This window comes from Rhea americana, unplaced genomic scaffold, assembly GCF_003343005.1.
Source record: "Rhea americana isolate MKP2758 unplaced genomic scaffold, rheAme1 scaffold_4, whole genome shotgun sequence".
NCBI lineage: Eukaryota > Metazoa > Chordata > Aves > Rheiformes > Rheidae > Rhea > Rhea americana.
The window spans coordinates 13,297,939-13,312,616 of NW_028186534.1; the positions used below are offsets into that span (position 1 = coordinate 13,297,939).

A 14,678-nucleotide genomic window follows, 5' to 3' on the forward strand; every position below is an offset into this window, starting at 1 on the left:
CCCGCCACGGGCAGACTGGAACGGGCTGTGCCTGGCAGCGAGGGCTGCCCGACAGGCAGGTCCGGGCTCTTCGGGCTTTTCCCCCGCGGAGGCCTCTGGGGGTTGCAAAACCCAACCCTGCTCCCCTGACCCGTGTGCTTACATGCTGCTAATTGCCTCTGATGGCTGGTGCAAGGGTGCAGCTGCAGGCTCCAGGGCYGGGAGAAGGATGCACACCACTTTCATAGCTCATTAAAGCGCTGGCCACAGCCCAGCAAAGCGATGTCCCTTTGTCCTCTCTCTCCTTTTCATTTTAGTTGACAGAGAGGGACAGTCAGTTTGCTCTGCAGAAGGGAAAGTGGGACAGGAACGATCCTGATGGAATGGAGGCARCTATTAAAAAGAAAAGTCACTACAACAGACCTGGAAGGTAGTGGCTGCAGCATTCTCTGTCGTCTAGACAGAGGATCATGAAACCAATACCAGGAAGACCTACTGAAGTTCAAATAATGAAAAACAAAGCATTGAAGTGCTAGGAGGCACTTAAACCAGTAGGTCAGGGATGTGACACATCTGCTTAATGCCTTGGTTTCACCTAGGACCAGGCATAATGGTACAGCAAGGACCTCAGTGCTTGGTTTGTTTCTTTTAAATGGTGCAGGCTCTCTTCTAGTCCAGTGGATGAGACGTTATTAACTCAGTGCTAGATGCCACTACCTCTAGCACCAAACAGCACTCTCAGAGGTTTTCCGAAGGCCTTCTGATTAAGAACGAAATTAAAGATGTTCTGCTCTATAGCTTGTACTGCTGATGTAAACTGTTCTTGTTTAGTATGTGCTCAATAGTGAGCAGAACTGGGCAGGGTATTAAAATCAGAATGGGAAACAAATTGAAAAATGTTTAATAAAGATTTGTGYTCTAGGGATTGTGGGTTAGCAAAAGGAGGATGCTAATTACAATGAAGTTCTTTACTGAGGAGGGAAAATAAATGCAAGTACAGAGTAAGCACATAGAACAAACTGAATATGCATTCCTCTGCWGTCTTTTGTATCATCTACAATGTACTAGTTCTTTTATAAAACAGAGTACTTACAGGAAGGCAGAGGAGACAATCTGAAAGGTGTTCYGTAGGGGATGTAGGACACAGCATGATGTTTGAAAATTATTTCACARTTCTCATCTACCTCTAATGCCTCTTCATATCACAAAGTTTGGGAGATAACTGGAAAGTTATGCCTTCTGCTAAACAAGATTGACTCTTTGGAAAGCTGCAGGCTTTCCTGCTGATTTTCTKGTCTGCAAGTGCCTCTCCAAACTGTCTCCTAAGGGAAGGGGTCTTCCCTTTCCCTGCCTGRCAGAAGGTCTTGCTAAAAAATGAATATGTTGTTTGCTGCTGAGCTGCAGACTCATTTCTGGCTGAAGTTCTAAGTTAGAGCAGGAGCTCAATAACCAAGGGACAGACCAAGGTCAGGAGCACATGCAGGAAATCCAGAAGCAGGGATTCTGGAAAAGTCTGGAAACCAGAACATTTGTGCCATGAGGTAGAGGCAGGAAGAGGAGCAGCACAAAGGGGCTCAGAGCAGGTCTGCAGAAGCACACAGCTGTGCAGACTGTGTCCCTGTGTGCCTGGGCATCCCCTGAGGAGCCAGCCCAGGGCAGAGCCTCACAGTCTCCAGCGTCCGTGAGATGGCAGAACCTGCTGGTGAGCCATCAGCTGCTGACCCACAGCATCCTGCTGGCTCTGGTGCCAGGGGCTGTGGTAACAGCTGCTCCTGGAGTTAGTCTTCAGCTAGGATTCAAAGCTTGTTAGTAAAGTTGCTCAGTCTTCTGAGATAGCCTACTAAAGAAAGTAAGCTCAYGTTTGAAACTTAAAGGAGTGTCACCATTCTTTAGGCCTCTCATGCTGTGGCCTTGACAAGCTGCGAAAAGTGTCATAGTCAGAGCAAGGATCTGAAGTCATGATGCCCGGATTCTCCTCCTCCCCAMAGCCCTGACCCTCAGCAGGGACGTTGTGAGGGTTACAGTAATGTTGGAAAGAACTTGAAAGCCTGACAGAACACCTTTCAGTTTTTAAGTCTTTCTTCTATTGTGAGGTTCTTCAAGTATGTGCTGGCAGTTCATTGTCTTAAATGTGCTAAACTCCAAGAATGGAGGTGAAGATTGTGCTGGAAGGAACACTCCCTGCAAGCTGTGTTGTTCTCACTAGAGTAGCAGCTTGGTGCACTTGTGATCACTGAGGATGCTGCAGTGCATCCTCTGGTCAAAGGAATGATGAGCAAAGTTAAGTGCTCCCAGCAGCAGAGCATAAAAGAATTGTGTATTTCACTGTCCTTCACAGCAGGTTGTGGGGACAGCATTTACCATAATTCTAGACAAGTAGCAACCTCTGCCTGGATGGGCCAAGATGGTGACAGAATCCTCTTATGCCCTCTCTTACCTGCTTCTGTAGCGAAGGATGTACACTGATGAAGCTGGACCCTCCTTTTCTCAGATCTCCATCTGTTCTCCACATACCTGACTGCATCTTTCCTCTTGATCCTGGGTCAGAARTGCTGAATTGTGAAATAATGTGATTGCGCCATGGGTTGAGAAATGTTTGCAGGCTCTGGTGGGCATCATTTTTACCTCTGAGTTTGGAAGTGCAATGGAGGAAGGATTTAGGTAGCGTTACTATATGGTTATATATAGTTGTATATACACTGAAGCTTATCAGCTCCTTTGGCTGGAAAATCCTCCATAGGAATTTTTATCTCTGGAAATGGTAAAATCCTAATGTGTGTCTCCCCATGGCATTTGCTACATCAGCAGCTAGTTTAGTCTGTTCTAGAACAGGCAATCTCTGGGGACATTTTGGCAACCTATGGCAACCTGGAAAAGCCTCCTTAGAGTCAGGTAGTTAAAAATGAGCTTTCATGTGTCTACTTGCTTCTTTTTTTCCTTGAAAAAGACCTAGCATTGCTATTTGACTCTTCTCATTGGTACTTCTTATTTTTTCAGCCTACAAGGAGAAAATGAAGGAGCTGTCTCTGCTCTCTCTCATCTGCTCCTGTTTCCATACCCAGCCGCATCCTAATACCATCTACCAGTATGGAGGTATGTATTCACATATGTGTTCACATAAAAGCTATAGACTTGTTTGCATATCCTCCCGCCTAGCAGCTTCAGTGAACATGGAAGCTTTTCAGCACACTGAGCTGTCCCATCCTAGAGAAGCAATCCATGTTTTAACCCATGGTCTCTGTTTAGTCTTCTTTCATAGTTCAKTTTTTTAAAACGTGACCCACATTTACTCAGAAAGAAACTGCTTTCAGAGGCCCTGTAGTTCACACTGGCATGACATACACTATGTTAACAACAGTGTGGCTTTTCTGCAACTATTCTGTGGCTTTAAAATAATTACATTGACTAGGGAGGATTTGAAGTTGATCACTACTTGCTGATAAAGAGAACAGTGTCAATGTAGAAGTAAAAATAAGATTGTTATTGTCAGATGTTTCAGTGAAGAGCAGTATTATGGGATAGTTTTGTCAAAGGGTATGGAAATTCCAGCTGAAACCTGGAGAAAATGTTGGAGATAGGACAAAATCACCCAAGTGGGAGTTTGATCAGGACATGGGAGTTAACACTTTTATTCTTACATGAAGAACTTGGTGGCCCTCAGGTGAATGCTATCCTGAGTGTCGCAGGTACACAGAGCTCCTTTTATTTTTTTCCTTTTTTTTCCCCTCCTCAAAGATATGGAGGTGAAACAGCTGGATAAGAGGGCATCAGGCCAAAGCTTTGAAGTGATCCTGAAGTCCCCTTCAGATTTATCTCCCGAGAGCCCAATCCTTTCCTCTCCTCCCAAGAAGAAGGATCTGTCCCTGGAGGAACTGCAGAGGAGGCTGGAGGCTGCAGAGGAGAGGAGGAAGGTAAGGAGATAATCTGTAAAAACAGTGACTTTTGTGTGACTGGTACTAATTGTACCAAGCCCTAAAATTGTATTATCAAGAGCAATCTAAAATGACTGGAAATAGCGTTCTTACGTGTATTCTTGTTCATCTATAAATTGTTCAGTGAGACATGGGAGTCAGTGAAATTCTGCAGCCTGTTTTAGGCAGGATATTGAACTTGATCATAGTCTTCTTTCTGTTCTTAAAATTGCATAGGTAYATGGAGTCCCTCTGATCTAGCACATGTGAGCTTTCTATAGGCTGAAATTCTTACCAGCTAATGCTGTAGGAGATGTAACTTGCTCATGCACTCAAGTCCTTAAGCATTTTCCATGACGTTGCTTTCCCCCAGACCCAGGAAGCGCAGGTGCTGAAGCAGCTGGCAGAGAAACGGGAACACGAGCGGGAGGTGCTCCACAAGGCTCTGGAGGAGAACAACAACTTCAGCCGGCTGGCTGAGGAGAAACTCAACTACAAGATGGAGCTGAGCAGGGAGATCCGTGAAGCACACCTCGCTGCCTTGAGGGAGCGGCTCCGCGAGAAGGCGAGTGYGCAGCCCGCGAACCGGCACCTTGGGAGCTAGGAGGGTCAGAGGCTCCACAGCAGTGGAGGGGCYGTTTGTGCCCTGGTCCTTGCAGCACCACCCTGACAGGCTTGCCTCGGCTGTGACTGGGGTGTATATGTCCTGGGTATGCACATATCTAGTGTGGTGTCTCCTGTCTTTGCAGGAACTCCATGCAGCTGAAGTTCGCAGGAACAAGGAACAGCGGGAGGAGATCTCTGGATAAAGGGCTTTTCTACACATCTAGCACCTGATTCCTGTTAACAAATCAACCAACCAACACATTTTATTTTGTTTGTCTAGATGCAACATTTGGGTCTCCATTCTTTCCCTCCCCCTGGTGTTAGTGCCCCAGCTACACGCTTCTATCTCCGCATCCTTAATCGTTCAGTACTTGTGGGGATTCACAGATCATAGGGACCTCTAAGCAGAATAGCAACTAGTTCACATGAAATATAGAATCAATGAATCAGTCAATCAAACAGCTTCTTTGGGGGGGTTGTCCTTTTTTAAGAGATATTTCTTAAACTGATGTAAAGAATTAAGTTATTAATAAATTCAACCAGCAGTGTCATGGAGATACGGATTTCTTATCCGGGGCTTTTACTACTCTTGGTGTTTGCTCTGAGCCAAATATCAGTTTGAGAATAATAGGAAGTAAGAATTTCTTTATGTGAAGTGATATAACTAATAGATCCTTTATTTCCCAGTGGTAGGAGATAGGAATAAGAGAGGGATGGGATGGCTCAGGGAGTTGTGGCATGCAGACCTTTTCATCTCTTGGTTATTATCYGAAGCCAGCCCAAGTAGGCAGTGACCAAAAGTCATTATCTTGGGATGATTCTTTGATAGCCCAAATGAAAATAGCTAGGGGTCTCAAACCAGAACTTGGTGAGAGGTGCCCGTATCACAGAAAGTCCCTATCACAGCAAGCACTAGTTGATATCCTAATTGGCCACAAACTGAACAAGTCTGTAGACTGAACTGTCTTCTCCCCTGCGAAAGGGAAGACCAAGATAGCTTAGTCACGCAGCATGGGAGAATCTTGTGCTGCTGTTGCCTCTATTGAGCCTGGTCCTTGGATGTCCTGGGGAGACAGGCTGGGTCTCCAGGCCTGTCCAGTGCTTTCACAAACACAAGATTTCACTCCAGTAAGAAAACAATTCAAATAAAAATGATGCATGATTGTGAAATAGTCCACAGGCCTTTAGCGAACAGGATAATCATCCTTCCCTCTTTGTGACTCTTCAATGCYGTTGTAGGACAGACATTGAGACCAGAGATCACGAGATAAGCCATAGAGCTCTGGTTCTTAYGCAGCACGTTGTAAGAAAGGGCATGCCAGTTGCTTGCAGGGTACTGCCAGACCTGCAGCTTTGGAAAAGATAGAGCTAAGAGAGGAGGCCATCAGTAAGACTACAGTAAGGGTGAAGAGATGTTCACATGCTCATTTGTTGTCTACCTTTAGCTTTTCAGGCCCTGTTTTTAAGAAAAGTTTGTCTCTTCATGGAGGTAGAGATGAGCAGAAAATATGCAAGCATGGCAGTAATAGCTGTAATGTCTGTAGCAGTAATGTCTGATCTAAATAGATAACTGTCAAAGCCTATGGACTTCCCAGTCTTCTAATGTCATAGTTTGTGAAGCTAGCTGAAGTCCAGGCAGCCACTGTGCCAAAGGCTAAGGGGTCCGCCGTTGTCTCGCTAAGATCCACAGAGCTGCTGACCTTCAGTGTCAGCTCTGCGTCTGGCTTGAAAAACTAATTGGAAATGTTGCATCTGAAATGCAGGGAATTGCCATCTTATCGCAAGTGGGGCCTCGTAAGATGTGGTGCTGAGGAGTCAGCCCTTGCAAGAACACAGTCTTGAGGCAAGATTTTGCAGAGGAGAAGATGGACGTTGCTTTCATTTGAGGCAGAAGGTAATAAGAATTCCCCTTTRTCTGGTTCTTAGAGATTTCTGTAATATTTTTTTAATAGATCAGTACAATGTCTCTCAGACAAGGCAGCAGGGTGCTTAGAGCAGGTACAGACACAGCAGGATTCCTGGGCTGGTATTTATCCCCAGGGTGTCTCTCCCTTCGGCCCTCACWACGGCCATTCCTCCCTGGATGCTATCTCAGATTTCAGAATAAACCAAAGGGATGCTCAGGGGACCGAGACATTTAATTACTAGTAATTGGTATCCTCTGCACATCATGCCTCCAAAGAGCCAGTTGGTAGGTGAGACGAGACTCCAACAGTGGGCTTTGCAGACTCCATGGGAAAATGATTGAAGCAAGGGGCTGCAGACTGGTGCGGGAGTGCAGCCGTGCACGTGGGCCAGCGGGCACCTCTGCAGCCGGCACAGGCCAGCCAGGGGGGTTGCAAGGGTGGTATTCTGCCTTGCACGAAGGTGCGAGGCAGTGGTCAGAAAGCRGAGCAGATGAGTATTTTACATTAAAAAAAGATCCGCTTGCCTCTCCACCCTTCTTAAAAAAACTTTGCTGAGTCTTTTCAGAAGCTGAAGTTTTCTGTCTGCCGTGTGCTTTGCTTACATAAAGAATTGATTATGCCCTGAGATAAGCATCAGCCGGTCACAGAAAACCAACAGAATGCCAAAGAGCAGCAGCTGCTGGAAATAAAATCCCTAGCCTCTTTGCGAATCTCCCCAGAATTCCCATTTGGATTAGGGAGAGATCCCTCTATGGCCATAACATGTTTTGATGTTAGGGAAACACTCTACTCCTAAAAGGAAGGGCTACCTTACTCACAACCCCCTCTGCCTGGGCCGGAGGGGGATAGGGCTGTTAGAAAGCCACAGTGCTGTCCAGGGACAAAAAATGTTTGGGACAAAGAGGGAAAAGGAAAGGAAACTGAGGGTTGAATTTTTTAACAGTAGCTAATGATCAGTTTATAGTAGCAGCTGTCTTAGATAAGCATCTGTGTAGAACGCGGAATCACCGCCAGCATCACCTCATTCATATAGCGACAATACATTTTAAAAAGTTTAAAAAAATTAAAAAGTAATTTAAACAAAATGTTTGTGTGTAAGAAATGGTTGAAACTGTCAAATGTCTGTGTCCCGCGTTGGTGGGATCTGAGAAGGTATCTGCAAGATATTAACCCTGTCCTACTCTCTGTGGTGCTGAGTGTTTGCTTGGTGTGTAATTCTGACCTGAAGCTTGTTGTAAATACTGTTTTTAGTACTATGATGATGATTATTATTATCAGAAATGTTGTGCTCATGAGCAGGAGCTTAAAACAAGAGAAATGACCATTTTTCACTCTATCATTGGGGCTCGGAAGAACTCGGAGGCTGGGCCGTGCGCAGGCAGGGTGCCAGGGCCCGTGGGATGCAGCCTCGGGGAGAGGAGCCCTCGGGGAGCCCCGTGGCCGGGCCCGGCCCGAGGGGGCTGCCAGCTTCGCGTGCCGGGGAAACCGCAGGCTGGGGAGCTGCGGGGATTTGAGTCCTGCGGACRGGGGGGGTGAGAGCAGGGAGAAGCCAGGCCTAGGGTTGGGGAGAGGAAGGAAGGACTGAGAGATGTAATAAAGATGGTGCTTCAAATCAGCGCTCAACTCTGGTATACATCATTTGGCATGAACCCACCCTGCGTGAGGGTGCTCCAGTCTGCTTCCCGCAGCCAAGGAGCGAGACGGAGCACCGGTGAGGTTTGGCGTGTAGCACAGGGAGAAACGGTGGTGGGAGACTGCGATCCTTCCCCGAACAACTCCCGAGTCTCAGGACTTGGTTCCTGCCTGGATCTTCCACCTCAGCCCTTTGTGCTACCAACTAAGGCCCAATTAGCAGTATCCTCTGTGTAGTTAAAGGCCAGCCTTGATCTCAGGTGGAGACTTATTCTTACAATAGCTTTGCCTGGCAAACAATCACACTGGAAATGCGCAGAAGAATGACCTGGCAAGCCAGGAGCCCAGCACGCAGTGCTCATGCCGGTGTGAGCACTGGGAAATGCATTTTTCTCACCTTCACTGGGTTGGTTCTGTGAGGTACAGTGGACATAGCTGAAAAATTTGCTACTGCAGGGTAAACTCATGTCTCAGAGAAGCAGGGATGTGTCAGGTGGAGTTTTGTATCAGTAATATCAGGGGTCCAGGTGTGTTACTGCTGCTGAAATGTCTCATGCAAAGGAAACAGGATTGTCCAGTGTAGCCAGAGGTATCAGTGTAACAGAGATGGTGCAGATGAATGTATTGGGGATGTTCAGGAACTTAAAAGTTTGTCCAGCGCTGCTGGACATTATCAGGGAAACGYGTGATTGCTTTGGTTGCACGCGCCAGCTACCCCAACAGCAGTTATCTGGAGGGGCCGCCCCGCTGCAGAGCCGAGGAGGAGCTGGGCGCAGCGCGCTGCGGGCGAGGGGAGGCAGCTGGTGCCAGGCACCTGCCTGGACTAACGTGACACTGTGCCTGACAGGCGACACACATCGCTCTTTCAGTTCTCATAGCAGCAGCAGATCAGTTCATTCCTTTCCATGTCCCAGCATTGCTAATGGCTGTGTGCAACAGCATAGTTCATGCCTCAGTTGAGACTAATTAAGTATCCTCATTACTAACCTTACAGTCCCAGCCTACTCCATTGCTATTGTGACTTTTCGACCATTCCCATAKTCCGCAGCCTTCAGACGTACTGCATGGCATGCAGTTTATAAATCCCTGGGGCAACGTTTCTTATGACAGGGCTTGAGATTCTTCATTGATTCTTGTAGGTGTTTATTAACCAAACTTTGCAATTACAGTTAGCACCCCAATTTTTGCAGAAGCATATTAAYGTTAGGCCTTGTGCCTGGTAGGTGCAGCTCCCTGGAGGCTTCTGGCAGTGGAGCTGCCCAGACTAGGAACTGRTGGTGTGTTTGCAGTTGTACGAGGGAAGAGAGATGAGATGGTGACAATYTATTAGTGTGCATACATGTTTCAAAGAGTTCTCCTGGAGAAGGGGCTCTGATTCAGGCAAGACAAAGAAGCTGAAGCTAAATTCATTCCCAGCTGGCAGAGACCGCCGGATGAGCAGCGCTTCTGTGCAAGAGCTACAACAACTGGCCCCMGAGTCCAAACTCTAGCTCAGCGCTTACATTAACATTTGAAGCAAAATGCTCAGCTCCATCTGCAAATAGGCGCATTCGAGGATGTTAGGACCTCGGACTGCTTGTGGACTGAGCCAATTCCTTTTCTTATTATTCTTGTGTGATAAAATAAACCTTGCTGTAATCCACRTGGAGGTTACTTTTAGAGCTAACCTTGCAGAGAAAGTGGCAGCTCACAATTGCATGATCCTGTGCTGGGGGCAAGTCTGAATCGCTGCTCCTGATAAAAYGTAAGCTTCAGCTTGCTTGCTTTGCTTAGCCCAGTGTGCGTCTCTGGCCCTGGCTCTGCACAGCTTGTCTCATGGGGTTCATTAATTCCATTAAGCTGCAKTGCTCTGCTCTCTTGGAGGGGTTGTGCATTCAGTTGTGCGCACAGAAATGCATACATGGAAATGATATATGCACATATGTTCTTCTACCACTAGAAATGAGTTGAGGAATGGCTGTTTATGGTGCTAGAGATTTCTTACTACCCATGCTAGGGATGAGATGACATATTAAGACCAATAACTCCACTGTCGTAGTCAGCTGTCTTCTAAGTAAAGCAGAAGAGGGGCACTGGCCACCACCTACGTGTCGGTAATCCTTGGCCTCTGGGGGCGCAGGGAGGCGACAGCCCTCCCCGGTGCCGGGGGGACCTGAGGRGCCTCGGCACCGCCTGCCCCGCGCCCTGGCACCGCTGGTGCCTCGGTTCTCCCTCCTGTGACGCAGGGGCAATGAATCCCTCCCGACCTCCCAGGGGTCTTGCGAGAATCAATGAATTCATGTCTTCAAAGTGCTCTGAAAACRGAAGGCACCAAAGTGCTGAGCAGTGTTACAGAATTGTCCACCTCCCAGCGAGGAATAAGCTGGCACATTGCTGTGGAAAGAGCTTTTGAAGATGACGGTCTTGCCRGAAGGGTGGGTCGTAACCTAAGCGATGTCTGAGCTCCCCCGGGCTGCCCTCTCCCGCGGTGCCGCTCCGAGCGTYGCTGCCTTGCGCGGCATTCGCTCCCCGGGACGCAGCACGTGCTCGCTTGTTCCTTCCCGCCGTCAGCCTGACGAGGTGTCGGGAAGGGACTTTCCACCACTAACAGAGCCTTGTCTGGTTCCTTTAGGTCTACCGCGTGCATTTCATTGTCAACTTGGGGTTGTTGTTGTGCAAAAGAAGTGATTATGAAAAAAAAAAAGAAATAAACTTGGTATGAAACCACATGTGTCCATCTCTCTCCATTAATTGACTGTTTTCATTCTAAGGCTTCTGTTTGCATTGTGAAAATAATAATAAAATGCATTAAACTGAAAATTGACCTAAAAATCTGAGAAAATARAATTTAAGCATTGGTATCCTGAATGGGTAGTTTATCTAATGTAAAAGATGCAAGGATCCATAGTTTATTCTCCAAGAAAAAAAAAATACTTGAATGGAGGTAAACCAAACATCCCCTATGGTTAGAAGGGTGAGGGCATAAAAGGTCCTTCCAGAGGAAGATCAAAAGACTTACATGAGACAATTACAAATGTAATAAATTCAATTCTAGAAAACATATGACCTTCTTTTTAGAAGAAACTCACTGTTTGCATAATGAGCTTTTCCTGAGAAACGTCCCAGCCYGCAGCAGCCGGTCCGGGCAGCAGCGAGGCCCGCGGCGCCTGGCTCCCACGGGACCCCCAGCCCCAGCACCTCGAGGGTGGGGGGACGYGGGACGGTGACCGGGGACACCCAGTGCCTCACCCGCGGCCAAAATCACTTCCCAAAAGCTGCAGCTGGAAACGTTCAGATTTGCAACGCAGGGCAACCCCGAGGGGGACGGTGTCGGGCCGATTCCCCGGCTGCTTCATCCCCCGTTGGCCTTTGCCAGCACGAGCAGCGGCCGGTTTCGCTTCCYAGCCGTCTCCTCCGTCCTGGACTACGGAGCCAGGAGCGCCGCTACGGGCTGGCGCCCGCTTTGCGATCCTATTGCAATAACCACCGCGGGAGACTTCACGCGGAGCTCGTTCGGCGGCGTGCGAGAAGCGGACGTGAGCAGAGGCATCGGGACGTCGGCTTTGCCGAACGGACCGCTGACTCCTCGGCGGGCCCTTCCGTCAGCGCAGGGAAGGTAACCCGGCCGGTCCCCACGCCAGCCGCGGCGCACAGGATGCCTCTGCCGGCACAAACAGGATTTCTATTTTTGCAACACGACCTTCAGGCTTTTTAAGATAACAGCCTAACTGGGAACACAGCATTGCCTCCCTTTTCCTAAGTGGTTCACCATATGCCACTAATCCAGGTGTAGGAATACTCAAAAAAATTTTTAAAGGACACAGTAAACTGAACTTGGGAATTTTTTTTAGGAAAAGGCACAGTACCTTGGAGCTGCAAAGCCACTCTGTGTTACAGAGAGACCACGCACGGTCCTCATGCACCCAGCCCGCGGCGGTGCCCGAGCTGAGCCGTGGGTATCCCGCTCGCAGGCAGCACTGGGATCGTTCAAAGGCAGCACGCCAAAGCCCTGGGCCAGGTTATATCATGTAGCAACACACCTTTAAAAGATCAGCAAGGGGCAACAAAGCAAAATATTATAAGCAACCCTTGGAAGGATCCTTGCAAAATGCTGGAGTTGTGTCTGAGCAAGGAGAACAGAACAGGGCATCAGCTGTGGCACGGCCAGCGTAACAGCCCCGCTGGGCAGGCCAGAGAGGGTTTTGCAGAATGATTYGCTAAAATTTGAAAAATAATCCTAAATCCTTCCTCAGCAGCCTCGCAGGCAGCAAGGCGGAGAGTGAGCCTGCTGACGGGTAACAGGGGTACGAAGGAGCGCCGGAGACGGTACGGCGCCGGGGGGGAAAGCAAAGCGAACCGCCTGCACCGGCCTGGCTCGGGAGAGCCGAGGAGGCTCCCGGCACCCCCGATCCGGCAGCGAGAAGATCTTGCTCTCTGCAAGGCCACAGACTAGGGAAAATTCGATAAGGGCAGGATTGCTCCATGTTCACCCTGTTCTTATAGTCCCCAGCGCGCCGCATCCGCCGMCCGCTGTGCGCCGGGGCTCCGGCTCCGCTCGGCTCTGGCATTTCTAGCGAGCAAATTAACATTGCTAGTTACCTTGGAGGAGAGGCAAAAGAAAGGAATCCAGCTGTTAGTGAAACACACTTTAACGACCGTCGGGTTTCAGTAAACAGGAACGCTGGAASGAACAGGAGGGAAATAGTATTTTGGCAGTGTCAGTCTGGAAATATGGATGAGGAGGATGGAAAARGGAAAGGAAGCGCCTTGGAATAAAGAAGCACTGCGTGAGCCACCACGAGCCTCTCGGACAGATCCGTTAGAAAGTCACGTAGCGAATACTGCCAACCACGAAGGAGCGCGTGGGGGCACCGCGCCGCTCGCCCGGGAAGGGGCTGCAAGGCGGCCGCGCAGCCCAGCAAAATGCACAAAACTAGCACATAACAGGAGCGTTGCAAAAAGTGGTAACGACTCCTACTGCCTCTGGCCTGGCTCTTTTTTGCAAAGCATTAGCCACTTGCTAGCAGAAAAAAGCRATGCATTAGCAAAAAGCAACACCAGGCCTGGAAAGGGCAGGAACCGAGGAGCGGGAGCCCAGGGCTGGCGCAGAGATGCAGCAGGACCCTCCGTGTCGCCCTCAGGCCCTGGGCAGCACATGCCCTTGCAGGATACCCATCCAAAAAAGAAAAAGGCTGAGGGATGGTTTGCAAATCTACACCACAGGTACACACAAGGGGAAGGAGCCGAGCTGAGCYGTGCAGCACAGCTTCCTGGAGCTGTAGGAAAAAGTCCCATGGAATCTAAAGCCCTCCCAGATAGGACCACTTCCAGGTTCAAAAACAAGTTCCAGGCGTAAAATAGTTTTCTCTTTCACTTTCTGCAATTCACTGCTGATAAGGACAGTAAACAAGTCTTCAGAGAACTTCTTTATCTCTCCTATTTTTATTAGGCCTTTCAAGCTGGTGGCAAAGCAGCAGGGCAGAGCTCCTGCAGGGCTGCTTTATGCACTGTAAGCATCAGCAAAGAGAGACAGGGATACGGGTGCCACCGCGCGCCCACGGGACAGCCCTGGCATGGGCAGGGGGACAGCCCTGGCACGGGCAGGGGCGGCTGGGGGGCCACTAACGACACTTCGATGCCCCTGCTGAAAGCTGGCAGCCTCCAGCCTTCGTGCACCCCTCAGTGCCCGCTGCCCTGCACGGCACGCTGGGCCACGCACGGCTGCCCCGAGGTGAGATGCCATGGGGACCAAACCTCCAGTGCTGCAGCCAAATGGCAAAGGCAGGTTCGGGAAGGGCCCAAGCCCTGTACCGAACACGTGCGCCAGCTGCTCTCTGCGTTCCCGTAGGGCATGCACGGGCTTCCCGCCCATGCCCTGCACCTGCAGGGACAGAGGAAGATACACAGATGCCCAGTGCCCTCCCTGTGCCCAGCCTTGGGGGCCTGCCGGGCCCTCCGCCAAGGTGCCTGCACAGCTGTGGGTGCACGCAGGGGCCCGAGGGGCCATGTACAGCTCTGGGGACACACACACAGCCCCAGGGAGCATGCAGGGACCCAGGGGGCCTGCGTGGCCCTGGAGGGCATGTGCCTACATGCCCCGACAATATGCACAGACAATCTCTGGGGCATGCACAGCTGTGGGGGGGACACACACAGCCCGAGGCGCATGTCCCCGCCCCCGCCCCTAGCGCATGCAAGGCCACAGGACATGCACAGCCCAAGGTGCACAGGCTGCACTCGGTGCAAGCAGAGCCATGGGGACACACACACAACCTAGGGCGCATGGACCCCCCTAACGCGTGCAGGGCCACGGGGACACACGCACAGCCGGGGGTGCACGGACCCCCCCAATGCATGCAGGGCTGCAGGGACACATGCACAGCAGGGGGGTGCACGGACCCCCCTAATGCGTGCAGGGCGGCGGGATCACCCGCACAGCCGGGGGTGCACGGACACCCTAACGCGTGCAGGGCCGCGGGGACACATGCACAGCCCGGGGGGGGAATGCACGGACCCCGCTAACGCGTGCAGGGCCGCGGGGACCCCCGCACAGCCGGGGGTGCACGGACCCCCCCCCCCGGGCGCATACAAGACCGCAGCGACCCGCGCGGCAGCAGCGACCCGGCGCGCGGGAACCCGCGGCGAGGCGCGCACCGCCCCACCC

The 14,678-nt window shown here is 50.4% G+C and overlaps 1 protein-coding gene and 1 long non-coding RNA gene across 3 annotated transcripts in view; one reads left to right on the plus strand and one right to left on the minus strand.

The window, feature by feature from the left end:
* The window catches only part of STMN3 (stathmin 3), a 22,631-nt gene extending 15,143 nt beyond the window's left edge, over positions 1–7,488 (plus strand). The window contains exons 4-7 of the mRNA XM_085314229.1: positions 2,977–3,072; positions 3,715–3,890; positions 4,264–4,455; positions 4,640–7,488. Coding sequence (XP_085170355.1) covers positions 2,977–3,072; positions 3,715–3,890; positions 4,264–4,455; positions 4,640–4,699 — 524 coding nt within the window. The 3' untranslated portion in view covers positions 4,700–7,488. The remainder of the gene's footprint in view (positions 1–2,976; positions 3,073–3,714; positions 3,891–4,263; positions 4,456–4,639) is intronic.
* Positions 7,489–8,983: 1,495 nt separating this feature from the next.
* On the minus strand, positions 8,984–13,592 carry LOC146590863 (uncharacterized). Of its 2 annotated transcripts, none has more exons than XR_014896957.1 (3): positions 12,505–13,592; positions 11,881–12,054; positions 8,984–10,672 (listed from the first exon to the last, which is right to left on the minus strand). It is a non-coding gene; the product is annotated as an uncharacterized LOC146590863 (long non-coding RNA). The 2 variants fall into 2 exon arrangements; XR_014896956.1 differs by lacking the exon at positions 8,984–10,672 and adding an exon at positions 11,035–11,675.
* Positions 13,593–14,678: the final 1,086 nt, after the last annotated feature.